Source organism: Meles meles, chromosome 6, assembly GCF_922984935.1.
Source record: "Meles meles chromosome 6, mMelMel3.1 paternal haplotype, whole genome shotgun sequence".
In the NCBI taxonomy this organism is placed as follows: domain Eukaryota; kingdom Metazoa; phylum Chordata; class Mammalia; order Carnivora; family Mustelidae; genus Meles; species Meles meles.
In genome coordinates this window covers 59,337,519-59,351,901 of record NC_060071.1, presented here as the reverse complement: position 1 = coordinate 59,351,901, position 14,383 = coordinate 59,337,519, and the positions used below count along the sequence as shown (strand labels likewise).

General features: G+C 34.8%; 1 protein-coding gene across 2 annotated transcripts in view; it reads left to right on the top strand.

Moving 5' to 3' along the window:
• DPH6 (diphthamine biosynthesis 6) overlaps positions 1-14,383 on the top strand; it is a 192,645-nt gene that overhangs the window by 108,783 nt on the left and 69,479 nt on the right. For both annotated transcript variants that reach the window (XM_046009003.1, XM_046009002.1), the window contains exons 4-5: positions 3,606-3,679; positions 7,873-7,991. In XM_046009003.1, the coding sequence (XP_045864959.1) occupies positions 3,606-3,679; positions 7,873-7,991 (193 nt within the window). The remainder of the gene's footprint in view (positions 1-3,605; positions 3,680-7,872; positions 7,992-14,383) is intronic.

The following is a 14,383-nucleotide window of genomic DNA, read 5'->3' as shown; positions in this document are numbered from 1 at the left end:
ATCTATGAAAGACCCACATCAAATATCATCCTCAATGGGAAAAAGCTTGCAGACTTCCCGTTGAGATCAGGAACACGACAAGGATGCCCACTCTCACCACTCTTGTTCAACATAGTATTAGAAGTTCTAGCAATGGCAATCAGACAACAAAGAGAAATAAAAGGTATCCAAATTGGCAAGGAAGAAGTCAAACTCTCTCTCTTCGCAGATGACATGATTCTTTATATGGAAAACCCCAAAGACTCCACCCCCAAACTACTAGAACTCATACAGCAATTCAGTAACGTGGCAGGATACAAAGTCAATGTACAGAAATCAGTGGCTTTCTTATACACTAACAATGAAAATACAGAAAGGGAAATTAGAGAATCGATTCCATTTACTATAGCACCAAGAACCATAAGATACCTGGGCATAAACCTAACCAAAGAAGTAAAGGACCTGTACTCGAGGAACTACAGAACACTCATGAAAGAAACTGAAGAAGACACAAAAAGATGGAAGACTGTTCCATGCTCTTTGATTGGAAGAATAAACATTGTTAAAATGTCTATACTGCCTAGAGCAATCTATACTTTTAATGCCATTCCGATCAAAATTCCACCGATATTTTTCAAAGAGCTGGAGCAAATAATCCTAAAATTTGTATGGAGTCAGAAGAGACCCCGAATTGCTAAGGAAATGTTGAAAAACAAAAACAAAACTGGCGGCATCACGTTACCCGATTTCAAGCTTTACTACAAAGCTGTGATCACCAAGACAGCGTGGTACTGGCATAAAAACAGACACATAGACCAGTGGAACAGAGTGGAGAGCCCAGATATGGACCCTCAACTCTATGGTCAAATAATCTTCGACAAAACAGGAAAAAATATTCAATGGAAATAAGACAGTCTCTTCAATAAATGGTGCTGGGAAAACTGGACAGCGATATGTAGAAGAATGAAACTCGACCATTCTCTTACACCGTACACAAAGATAAACTCGAAATGGATAAAAGACCTCAACGTGAGACAGGAATCTATCAGAATCCTAGAGGAGAACATAGGCAGTAACCTCTTCGATATCAGCCACAGCAACTTCTTTCAAGATATGTCTCCAAAGGCCAAGGAAACAAAAGCAAAAATGAACTTTTGGGACTTCATAGAGGATATAATTTTGAGTAAAATAAGCCAAAGAAAGACAAATGCCACATGATTTCACTCATATGGAGAATTTAATAAACAAAATAAATGAACAAAAGAGAAAGAGAAAAAAAAAGACAAATCCAAAACAGACTCTTAACTGTAGGGAACAAACAGACTGTTACTGAAGAGAGGTGGGTGAGGGGAGAGATGGGTGAAATAGGTGAATTTTTAAAGGCTTAAGAGTACACTTACCTTGATGAGTATGGATCTGATGGATAGAAGTGTCAAATCACTATATCATACACCTGAAACTAATATTACACTGTATGTTAACTATACAGGAATTAAAATCTTTAAAAATTAATAAAAAAAAGATCCTTACATTAAAAAAAGGTAATGAGGGGCGCCTGGGTGGCTCAGTGCGTTAAGCCTCTGCCTTTGGCTCGGGTCATGGTCTCGGGGTCCTGGGATCGAGCCCTACATCGGGCTCTCTGCTCGGTAGGGAGCCTGCTTCCTCCCCTCTCTCTGCCTGCTTCTCTGCCTACTTGTGATCTCTGTCTGTCAAATAAATAAAATCTTTAAAAAAAATCTTAAAAAAAAAAAGGTAATGATTTGGATTTAGGCCTCGTTTGGAAGAATAGTCCAAATTCAGTTTGATATATAATTCTAGAGCTGATTAGTTAGGTATTACCAAATAGAAAATAAAAGAGATGGAAATAGTAGATAATTCCAGAGGAAAAATGTAGACTATGAAGAATTAAATAATTATTTATTATGAGCATTAAATGAGAATCATAGAATGATAGCACATTTTAAATGGATAATAAATGCCAATTTTATTTCAACAATGTCTTGACTTAACATTAACTTGAAGTTAAAAGAGAAAACTTACCAGTGGCTCTCGTCTTTATTTTCTTGATGTATAGAGAAATACATACAAACATACACACATATAATATTCAGTATTTGACATTTTCTTATGGCAGAACTTATAAACAACTATATGGTTAGGAATATAACTGATTTTTATCTTTTGAGACACTGTTCACTACTCTGATCTGTGTATTTATTCAGGAACACTATGCCTTGACCTTTTCTAATGAATACAATGACTTTTATGAAAAGAAAATGACTAGGAAGTGAAGAGAAAGGTTATAAGCAAATGCTCTCACAGATTTGCTAAACTGGGGAAGTAAAGGAAATAGCTTTTTTCCTGTCATCCTTATCTAATAGAATCATTTTATTTTTGGGATGTTTGGGCAGATATTTCTTTATCATTTTGGAGGGGAAACTTTAAATTGGCTTTATCTCCAAAGACGTGAGAGATTCCTGTTGTGCATTTAGTTGTTTACTTATTATGACATACTATTAGGACACACTCCGTTATTTCAGTATGTCTTGAAGTATTACATATGTTTTTATGTGAGACACTATTGCTTTTCTTTGTAGATTTCCAAGTATGGAAAGGGTATTAATAATGAAGTCATCTCTCTCAAGTAGTTTCTTCTATACTGTATATACTGGGATGGATTTTCTTTTATGCCTATTCAGAGAATTTCTGTTCAGTTTGTTATTAGTAATTACCCCCTAGTCACTTTCTTCATATCTGTTTTCTAGATAACAGTTCCCTAGTGTATACCTATATTGTATATTATTCTTCCCTAAGTATACCATCTTATACTTACTTACATTAAATCTCATCTTAGACCTGTCCTTCTAAATCTCCAAGTTCTCTGTATCCATATATGTACTTGATTGATCTCTTCTTTATTTTTTTATCTGTCCTAGCTTTATATCATTGCAAACTTGATCATATTTGAATTTACATCTCCATCATTAATGAGCACGCTGGGTAGACTAGTTCTCTTTCCTGTGAGACTCTGCTGGATGTAGTGCTGGGTGTTCTCAGTTGTAACTCTGTTGATGATAATTCATTGTTTCCTTCTCATCATGGCATTTTTTTATCCATTGTGCTATACTGTTATTCAGGTAATCGCTCTTCCATCTCTGCTTCCTGGATGCCCCTATTAATCACCTTTTGTGAGATACAAATAAAAAATCATTGTGTCTCCTTTTCTACTTATCGCACTGCTTATTTTTCTTTTAAAGTTACTCAGTCTGAGAAAATATTGTCCTTAAATAGAAATTTCTCAAAAATTTCAACTGAACATCATTGAATCTTTAAAAATATGTTAAGTGAGAAAACATTTGAAAGTACCATCTAAGTTTGCCCAGTCTACAGAAAGTAGTCTCTAGTTATTTGGATTTTAAGTAAAAAAAATGATTATTTTTCCCACAGCTGAGAGTATGACTTAAATCTATGTATGTAGTTTTTCTGAATGTGGATTGCATTTTCATAAATTATTCTGCTTCAAGATGGTTTTCTAGATGATACACAGTTCTTTAATAATTTTCAGAGCAAGATGCCTAGCCACACTTTATTTATTTTTAAAGCTATATTTTTTCTTTTATTTTCAGGAAAAAGAAGAAGTAGAGGGGATATCAGTAGGTGCTATACTTTCTGACTATCAGCGTGTTCGAGTAGAAAATGTGTAAGAGAACTTTTATTTTTGCTATATTTAATTTTATTTTTTAAAACTTTTCCTACATTTTAAAATTACATGCATTTTAAGAATTGGAATAAATTAAAAATATAATTATATCCAAATAATAAGTAAAATGTATATTCTACATACTTCATGGATATAATAACTACCTACGTTATGTAAATAGCAAAAGTTGTACTTTTACTTTTTTTCTATCCTGATATCACACATGGAGAAAACTCCAACTTCCTTACCATAAGGAAAAATAAATTATTTATAATAAAAAATCAAGGCAAAGGTTTTTAAAGTCAAAAGTATTGTTTCGGTTTCCTTATTTGAATCAGTATGCCTTTTTAATCCCTTTTAACTCATCAATCATTGTTAATAAAAATCAGCTAGTAAAATGAATGCAGTGATACCTTTTTTAAAAATGTATTCATTTATTTTAGAGAAAGAGAAAAGGGGAGGGGATAGGGAGAGAGAAAGCCAAGAGGGCTCCTCATGAGCATGGAGGCTGATGCAGGGCTCAATCTGAGGACTCTGAGATTAGACCTGAGCTGAAACCAAGAGTCAGGTGCTTAACCTATTACATCATCCAGACACACCAGGAATGCAGTGATATTTTAAAGAGGAAAATAAAAAAGCTTATTAAGGATACTTTCCTTCTTTGGTCTTTAGAATTCAACTCTTGGCCAAAAATATTCATGTGATTAAAACACTTATATAACAAAGCATTCAGCATTCAAGGACTTTTTAGATTATTGCTCTCTTCATCTTCACCCTTCAAAGGTTGTAGCAGTGGTAAAACATTGTATCTCCGGATACCAAAATAATCAATTCTACTCATCTATTCAAAAGCCATAAAGTATAATGATAATATTGGTTATTTAATCTTGGCTTGTAAAACATCACCTGAATTTATTTTTCATTTTTAGTTTATTTGGGTAAATAAAATACTGAATAGAAACTTTATATGTGATTATATTAGCAAAAAGGAAAATAGGGACTCCAGTATTAATCTTCAGTAAAGCTTGACTTAGAAATAAGTAATTTTGCCATTCAAAATGATAAATGGAAATCAGATAAAGGTTGTATTTGTGTAATAGTTTTATGTTCTTGACAAAGACACATTTATATTGACTATCACATAAAAAACTTATGTATTAAAAAAACTTACATATTAATTGCCTTGAAAACTTTTTTTAATTGCATTTATTTTATCTCTAATTCTGCAGTGAATTTAAGGCAGTCAAAAATCCAGAATTTTTAGGGGCATCTGGCTGTCTGAATCGAAAGAGCATGCTTCTCTTGATCTCTCAGGGTCATGAGTTTGTGACCCTTGTTGGGTGTAGAGATTACTAAAAAATAAATAAATAAAAGTAAAACTTTTTTTAAAATCCAATTTTTTTAAAATAAAAGAAAGAAATATAGGACAAAGTATAATTAAATGAAGAGGAATATGATGCTCTCAAATTTGGGGGGTATCAGTATCTCTGGAAAAGGGAGAGTGGAGGTGGAAGTTGGGGGAGGTCATATGTGTAGTTTGAAAAAGATTTCCTTACATTCTGCTCGCCTACATTTGAGAACGACTGATCTACAGATGGAGATGGATTGCATATCCCTTAAACCATATGTTAGAAATACTATTTTCATCAAGTTTTAGGTCGTATTCTCTGAGAATTATTTAGTTTACAAATCTGTGTTTTTTAATAAGTCCAAGCCCACATGGTTTAATGGGTAGCCAAACTATAGATGGGCTGACATTTATTTATGAAAGTTAAAAGCCAAATGAAAATGTGCTCCTGATTAGGAAGCTGCCTTTTATCTGTATGGGAGAAGGGTACAGAACATACCCACAGATAGAGGCAAGATTTTTCTTAAAACAGTCTCAGGTGCACTGGTTAAAGTACTTAGATTTTATAGAATAAACCATATCTCCACTAATTTTATCCTTGAAAATTTTAAAGCATTATTACTGGGAGTCCTCGGTTTATAGACTGTTTTGAATTAGCCTGTCTTCAGTTTGTAGTTTGTATTGCATCAGTGTATTTTCAAGATATAAAATATTTAATAAATATCACAAGCTCAAATGCAATAGTGACTTACAGAGGAAGTGTATTTGAGCCATGATACTTTGAGCTGTTAAAGAATTTAAGTAAGTAAAAAAGCTTGACTTAAATCTGGAAATAGTCAAAAGATTATGGCTATCAAAGCAAAAACCAAGAATTTTACAATAAAGATAGAAAGAGAATAAGGTTTTTCAATTTAAAAAAATCTTAGCTAAAAAAGGTAGAGATATCATTTTGATTGGTAGGTGTTAAGTGCTGGTGGGAGGACAGCTAAAATTATAATGCCTTTGTTACGTGGGTACTTTCAGTTTTATTATTTTTGTATTTATTAACTGCCTCAACATTGATTTAGATACTCTGGGACATTTTACAAAGGGTAAGTATGTAAAACAGTCCGCAGTAGGAAGGTTTTGGTGTCTTTGAAAGCCAGGGTATATATACCTGGAAAAAGAAGAGTAATATTTTTTTTCAAGATTTTATTTATTTATTTGACAGACAGAGATCACAAGTAGGCAGGGAGGCAGGCAGAGAGATAGGGTGGGGGAAGCAGGCTCCCGGCTGAGCAGAGAGCCTGATGCGGATGCGGGGCTCGATCCCAGGATCCTGGGATCATGACCCGAGCTGAATGCAGAAGTTTTAACCCACTAAGCCACCCAGGCGCCCCGAAGAGTAATATTTTTAAGGCCATGTATGAGTAAATGACCAAATATGTGGTATGTTTATTAAGTATTGGGGTTTGCTGAGAGAAAGATTATTGTGGGCTTGAATAGTCAGCAAGGCAAACTTATAGATGCTGGGTTTTAGAGCTATGTTTTTTATTTGAAATATGATCTCAGCCACTTATTCTAACCTGGGTAAGTCACTTGGTTTTAACTGCCACTTATTGAAAATCTATTTTATCCAGGCATTGTACTATTTTCTTTATCTTTACTTCTTTTAATCAGTTACAGTCCTCCTTGCGAAAGTGACATTTAAGATAAGGCATGAAACAAGTGAAGAAGGTAGGAAACATGGCTAGTACATTAGACAAGAGTGAGCAGGCCAGTGGTGGTGGGTTGGAGTGAAGGGAAAGTAGTAGGAGATGAGCTGTGCACTAACCAGAGTGAGATCCATGTAGGTCTCTTGCAAGGACTTTTATAAGGAGTGATGGGGAGAGTTTGAGATGAGGAATCCCATGATTCATTTTATGTCTTAAAAGGATTATACTGGCTGCTCCATTGAAAACTGATTTTGAATGGGCAAAGACAGAAGCAGGGAAAGAAGTTAGAGGGATACTGACATCAAACATAATGGTGGCTCAGACCTGGATGTTAGCAGTGGTATCGGTGAAGAATGATCATGTTGTGTGTTATGGTAGATTGGGTGAGAAATGTGAAAGAAAAAAAAAGAGGAGTAAAGGATGGCTTCACTTTCTAATTTCTTAATCTTCTCAAGAACTTTGGAAGGAGATATTTCTGTTCCTATTTATGAACTAGGAAACTAAAGACATAGAGTTTAGTTAACCTGTCAAAGTCATGTAGCTAGTGAGTGCCAGAGGAGATTTCAAATCAGATTTGTCTTGACTCCAAAACCATATATATTCTCTCTATTGCACCATAATGTAAAATATGTAATACAATGCTCAATATATTGTACTTTTTGTCCTTATTATTATTTTTCATTGAGTCAAATTCTTTTTAAAAAAATGTCAAAGTTAGTAGAGAAGAATAGTTCATGTAACCATAGGTATTGTAAATTTAATCAACGTATGATTGTTTTATTAGGATAAGTTGATCTGCCTGTTTTACATATGCTTCACAATTTTGATACCTAAGGAAGTTCTAAGAACAAGAATAATCATCCTTCGGCATTTGGAAGCTTTTTAGCATAGATTTCCAAACTTAGAGTCTTACTAAAATTAATATTTCTAATCTGCCCGGAGATTTCATTTTTATCTGTTTATGCATAGCCTATGGAAATTAAATATGTTTATGTTGTATATATAAACTTCATTATGCAAAACATGTTTTTTAAAGCATTTTAAAATGCTAAAATCCTTGAGAGAAGCATTATGTTTAAAATCAAAGTAATTGCTCTGGATCCAAGTATAGAACATCAAGATATCATGATTTTTTTCTTTTTATTTTATAGGTGTGAAAGGCTTAATCTCCAGCCTTTAGCTTACCTTTGGCAGAGAAACCAGGAAGATTTGCTCCGAGAGATGATATCGTCTAACATTCATGCAATCATCATTAAAGTAGCAGCTTTGGGTATGTAGCCAGACTTTAAAGGGAGTTATCTGTTACCACACAGATAATCTGTGTTCACTAATAAACAGTTACAACAGAAAAGGGAGAATAATTAGAATGTAAAAATGTGGAGTCACAACTGAACAAATTGACTGGGGGGAAATTTAAAATGGGCTTTTGACCATTTGCCAAAGTGATTACAAGTGAGCCTCATCATTTTCTTTTTTTAATGTATAACTGCCTCTAAAATTGTTACCGTATTTTGGTCCTTCGATTTAAGTTCTTTTTATAGGATTCAGAACACAGGTTCATAGGAAATGGGAAAAGAAGGTTGGTTTCTTTCTTTCTTTTTTCTTTTTTTGAAATTTCTTAAAATCTATTTGGCATAACTTCTATTTTTCTTATTTTTTTAAACATTTTGAATATGCTAAAATAGAATGATTGGCTTTGTGGTGTCAGAAATAAGCAGAGTAGTAGGTTTTTGTAGGGGATGGTAAGAAAATTGCATTTGCGAGAATGTCATTTGATCAGTTAGCATGGATACAACAGGCAGGTGGTAATGTGATTCAAATATGGATATTATATACGAACACACTTAATTTGTTGGTCTGAATTTTTATAATTATATTCACTTTCAAGAAACCGTAGGGTTTAAGCTCAATACATTTATTTCACGAACCTATTACAGTAAATGCCCTGGAGCCTCAGGTTTCTCAAAGCCTAAATCATGTACCTCATTTGCAAGTTTACATTGCTGATCTCTGAAATAGCAAGGTCTCAAGCTGTGGAAGATTTCAAAGACAAATTCACATTTTAAACAACATTAAAAGAAAGATTCCATAATATTTCTCCTTGGTAAACATGAAGCTACTCTCTCCTTGTTGAAGGTGAAATGTTGTCTGTAGTGGAAAGTGTTATATAGAGAACCTGAAGTTAATCTCCTCAGCTGTAAGAGGAAGATCGAGGTGGGGTATTCTCATTTTTGAGAAAAGGTTGCTCAGCAACCCTTATGATTGAAGTTCTCATTATAGATATATTTGTCCTATGAGTTTCTATATAAATCTATACAGAATCTCTTGCTTTCTCTTTGTCTGTTGCTCTCTCTTTTGGATTTCCTAACATTGCCTACTTTGTAATGAAGTTCATGTTACACCTCACTGGACAGTACACATTCTGTCACTTTTACTAGAATGGAGTGGAGAATGGAATGGATTAGAACCCAGAGAACCTACCTCATTAGAAAGAAAGAGCCATATGCTATAAACTCTGTGACACCTTTATTATAGTGTAACTGATACTATGTGCTTTTTTTTTCATTTGTCTATGTGGATGTGTGTGTCTCTATGGAGGGGTTAGAGACAGTGTTTAACTGTACTAAACTTTTAGATAAAGTATGAAACTGAGCTAATTTGTCTTCAGCATTCGAAAGCATTCGAATGATAAAAGTATAGATCTGGTTTTAACATTATAGTACATAGTTTCTATTGATTACCTAAAGGTGTGAAATGGTAAAAGTTATTCTAGAGAACACTGTTAAGGAATGGCGTACTGAGTAGGACATTATTTCTAAGAATGTAAAAACATAAATGATGTGAAATAGGTTTCCAAGCTTTCTTTCCTGCCTATTTAAAATTTTCAGAAAGATTTTCAATCAAAAAGTGGGACAATAGGACCTTTCTGTGGGGAGAGGGATTCAGCAAAATTTTGTGGCCGGTTAGATTATAGGAGTGGTCTTAGAAAAGTGTCAGTTCTGAACTCATGAAGTCTGCACATTAACAGCTTAGTGTTTTAAGAAGTTTCTGGGTTTTAGAATTATTTAAAGAACCTTGTACACATTGTATTTAAGAACAATCCTGACTTTTAGAAATACTTTTTTTTAATTGTATGAGTATTACATGAAAATTGTATGAGTAATTACATGAAAACTACATGGAAATTCTTGCCAGATAATGTTAAAATTTCTAGATAAAGTTTCCATGTGTTTCTGTTCTTTCCTTTCTCTCCAGCTACTCCCTTTCCCAGAGATATGTACCAGAAGTAATAACTGATCATCTTTCTAGATCACATTTTTCTTTTGGTATATGTATTGTGTAGGAGTAGAAATGCTATGATTGTTTTATGGGATTTTTTAAAATAAAATTACATAAATGTTATCATACTGTATTGGTTGACAGCTTGACTTTTTTACTCAACAGTATGTCTTAGGGATTTTGGTCCATGTCATTAAGTGTAGATTTACCTTAGTTGAGTCCTCAGACAATTAGTGCCTTAGTAGTCTTGAGTCTTAGACCAAAGGCTGCTATGAACCTGATCTAATAAATAACTCAAAATCCTAAGCTATTCTGTTTTTTTTTAAATTCCAGAATAGATAGCATACAATGGTAGTTCAGGTGTACAATATAGTCAGTCAACTATTCTATACTTTAGTGCTCATCAAGATAAGTGTACTTTTTTTTAATGTTCATATATGTACATATAGCACGTTATTAGTTTTTGATGTTGTGTTCAATGATTCAGTGGACTTTTAATCCCTTCACCTATTTGTCCTATCCCCCACCCCCACCCATCTCCTCTCTGATAACCATCAGTTTGTTCTCTATAGTTAGGAGTCTTTTTTTTTTTTATCTCTTTTTTTTTTTTCCTTTGTTTATTTGTTTTGTTTCTTAAATTCCACATACGGGTGAAAAATCAGATGGTACTTGTCTTTCTCTGACTGATGTATTTTGCTTAGAATTATACCCTCTAAGCCCATCCATGTTGTTGCAACTTTCTTTCTTCTGGCCGAGTAATATTCCACTGTGTGTATATCTCTCTCTCTCTCTCTCTCTCACACACACACACACACACACACACACACACACTTCATCTACAGATGGACACTTGGTCTCCTTCTATGATTTGGTTATTGTAACTAGTTTTTGGTTATTGTAAAATGCTGCAATAAGCAAGGGGTACGTGTATCTTTTCGAATGAGTGTTTTCATATTCTTTGGGTAAATACCCAGTAGTGCAATTACTGGATCATATGGTAATTCTACAGAATCCTAAACTACTTAAAGGAATACTATAAAATCTAATACATAGTAATATAAAATTCCCAATGCCTTGCATTTAAATTGCCAGGCATGCAAAGAAGCAAGAACATTTGATTGATACTGAGAAAATCAACCAGAATAGACCCAGATTTGGAATTAGCTTTCAAGGAAGTTAAAACAGCTCTTATATATGCTTAATATGCTCAAAAAAAGTCAAATTATGATTAGGACAAGGAAAATACAAAATATTAAAAGACCCAAATATAACTTCAAAAATGCATTATCTGAAATGAACAATGCACGGCAATTAGACATTGCAGAAGAGATGAGTAAACCTGAAGACAAATAAAACTGTCAAAAATGAAGCATAGAGGGAAAAGAAGGGACTAAAAATAATTAAGACAACATTAGCGAACTGTTAGACTGTACCAAGCAGCCTAACAAGTGCTAGAGCCTCAGGAGAGGGAATGAGGAGAATATTTGAAGAAATAATGACCAAAAGATTCTCCCAGTTTGATGAAAACTGTAAATTTACAGATCCAAAATTTCAGTCAACCTCAAACAGAAGAAACGTGAAGAAAATCACAAAGCACATCATAATTGAATTGCTGAAAACCAGAGGTAAAGAAAGAATCCTAAGGCAGCCAGTGTTAAAGATTAATTTTAGGGGTGCCTGGATGGCTCAGTGGTTTAAAGCCTCTGCCCTCAGCTCGGGTCATGATCCCAGGGTCCTGGGATGGAGCCCCGAATCGGGCTCTCTGCAGAGAGCCTGCTTCCCCCCTTCTCTCTGCCTGCTTGTGATCTCTATCTGTCAAATAAATAAATAAAATCTTTAAAAAAAAAAAGATTAATTTTATGCAAAAAGTAAAGATAAAAATGTCAGCAGACTTTGCTTCAGAAACTATGCAAACTGGAAGATGATAAGACATTTTATCTTGATGGAAAATCAATAAAAATTACCAAGAATTTTATGCTCAGTAAAAATAAATTTCAAAATGAAGATCAGATGAAGACACTTTCAGATGTACAAAAGTTGAGAGAATTCATCACCTGCAGATCTGCACTATGTACCAAAGGAAAGTATTATCCGTGCACTAAACACTATTATTTGCACTAAACATTATTAAATATTAATACCATAAGTTTGACAGTGCATGTTCTTAAAGACTCTTACGGTTGTGTCATAGCTTCATCCATGTAGGCAAATTAAGGTCTGTCTGTAAATGGAGGGGCATGTGTCTGTGATTATCTGTTGAATTCTATAGTGTCAGCCTGGGAGTGAGTCCAAGGAGATGTGTTAACAAGGCTGCTGTTTTTACTGGCCCTATGGATTTATAATGCATCTACTGAACCAGAAAGACCAATCACAGGGGAAAGGATGTGGGTCAAACAGGTAATAAATGGAAATGGAGGGAATCATAGGAAACATAAAGGTGCCTATAAGTGAATTACAATTCCATGGAGGGGTGAAATCATGTGACCTCTTTGCCAGGACCTCCGAGCTAGAGAATTTTAGATATCCCTCTCGATCTGATGCTGACTACTTAACTGATGTCAAGAGAAACTCGGACCTATTTTTGCAGAGAAGGGAAGTTGCTGATGTACAAGGTCTATCTAAAGATTCCACCTGGATAATTTGGAGCAACTAAATGACAGAGTGCCATGTGATGACTCAATGCAGGCATAGTTTATTACAGTTACCACTCAGTTACTGGTTTAAGGGCAATAGTTACCATTCTGGTCATGTTTCTGCTGACTTGATAATTACTGATGAATTACTAGTGGGAGATTCTGAACAGTGGAGCTTTTGCTCTTTTTGTGGGCATAAATCAAAACAGTATGTTGCTAAGACATCTACCTAGGTATAATGGAAAACAGATTTCTACTGCCTGCCATAGCTTGGTCGAGTCCTTTGAATACAAAATACATCAGTGAAAGTGGAATTTAAGGAAACACCACACTTGAAGGAGATAAATTTGGAGGAGATACAGTGAATCAATATTACTGATAACTCCTTTGTGAAGTTATAAAAGTACATTTATGGAAAACCTATGACACCCAGGTAGAGCTGTATTTGGTATAATATACCAATTGATGACCTCATTGGACTTCATTGGTTATTTTTGTATGAAAACCATTTTCCTAAATTCAGAGCTGTTACTAATATACTATGGTAATAACCCATGTTGTAACTTGATTGCTCTTCCCTCCTCTGTGCCACATGTTCGTAGGGATTTGGGGTACTACATTAGACCAAAATCATGATCCTGAAAGTTCATCGTGATGAAGAGGACTTGCTAGTCTAAGTAGAGACACTAGAGGGAGCTCTCTTCCAGGAGACTGGCTGCATCTAGACCTGGCCCTGGAGGGACAACAAAGCTTTAAATGACGGGACTAATAGAGTATTTTACTTTAATGGAATATCGTATCAGTCAGCAGTGCAGGGAGAGGGCTTGTGGCCTTGCCCAGGAAAGACTATTTAATATTCTAATCATTATAGCAGTTGATGTTTTTAAAGATCAATGATCAGGAGTATCAGAAGCCAAGTGAAGGATTCCAACTGTGGGAATACTATGATTAGTCTAGGTTATGGTGGAACATTACTGGACAGTGTGGCCTTTCTGCTTGTTTTCTAACGGCCTAGGGTACCAGAGATATAAAGGGGATTGTCTTTCCCACGGTACATTTGTTGGGATCGGACAGATAAAAGAACGACACTGTGTTGTCCTGAAGAGAGCATCTTGCATAATGACATCTGGAATCCACTGACTGTTAAAGCCTGTACTGGGATTTTTGGGGTATAGTTATATTCTCAAACCAGATGGAATCAAGAATTTATTAAACGGTATGCTCTGGTCACCACCCGAGTCACTGTGAATGTGAATGTGCATGAGAGGAGTTGTTTTTGTTGGGCAAGAAATGGAGAATGTTACTATGATTCTAATTGACCTCACATGCTAATCTGGGCCATAGTACTGTAACAGGGAAGGACCTGGAAAGCTATTCTTGTGGTCCTGGACCTCTCCCTGATTTGCTGTGCTTTTTCATTACTTCTGTTCTTTAAATATGTCTGCACAGTTAGGGTTTTCTGAGCAAATTTAACAGAAACTTGGGACCTAGGCTAAAAGACAGGCATTGAAATGTAATGTATGACTGAACAGTGAGAACTCCAGAGGTATTTACTTCTCTGGAGGTATATGTTTGCCTTTCAAGGATGTAGGAATGAGGCCAGGATCTTGGAGACATCAAGGTTATAAAACTGAAGACACTAGTTTATTCCCCCCAGAGGGTTTGTTTGTTTGTTTTGGTTTTGGGTTTTTTTTTTTTACAAATTCTAAAGTATGAAGACACAAGTCTTTTCCTTTACATATTCAAGGAA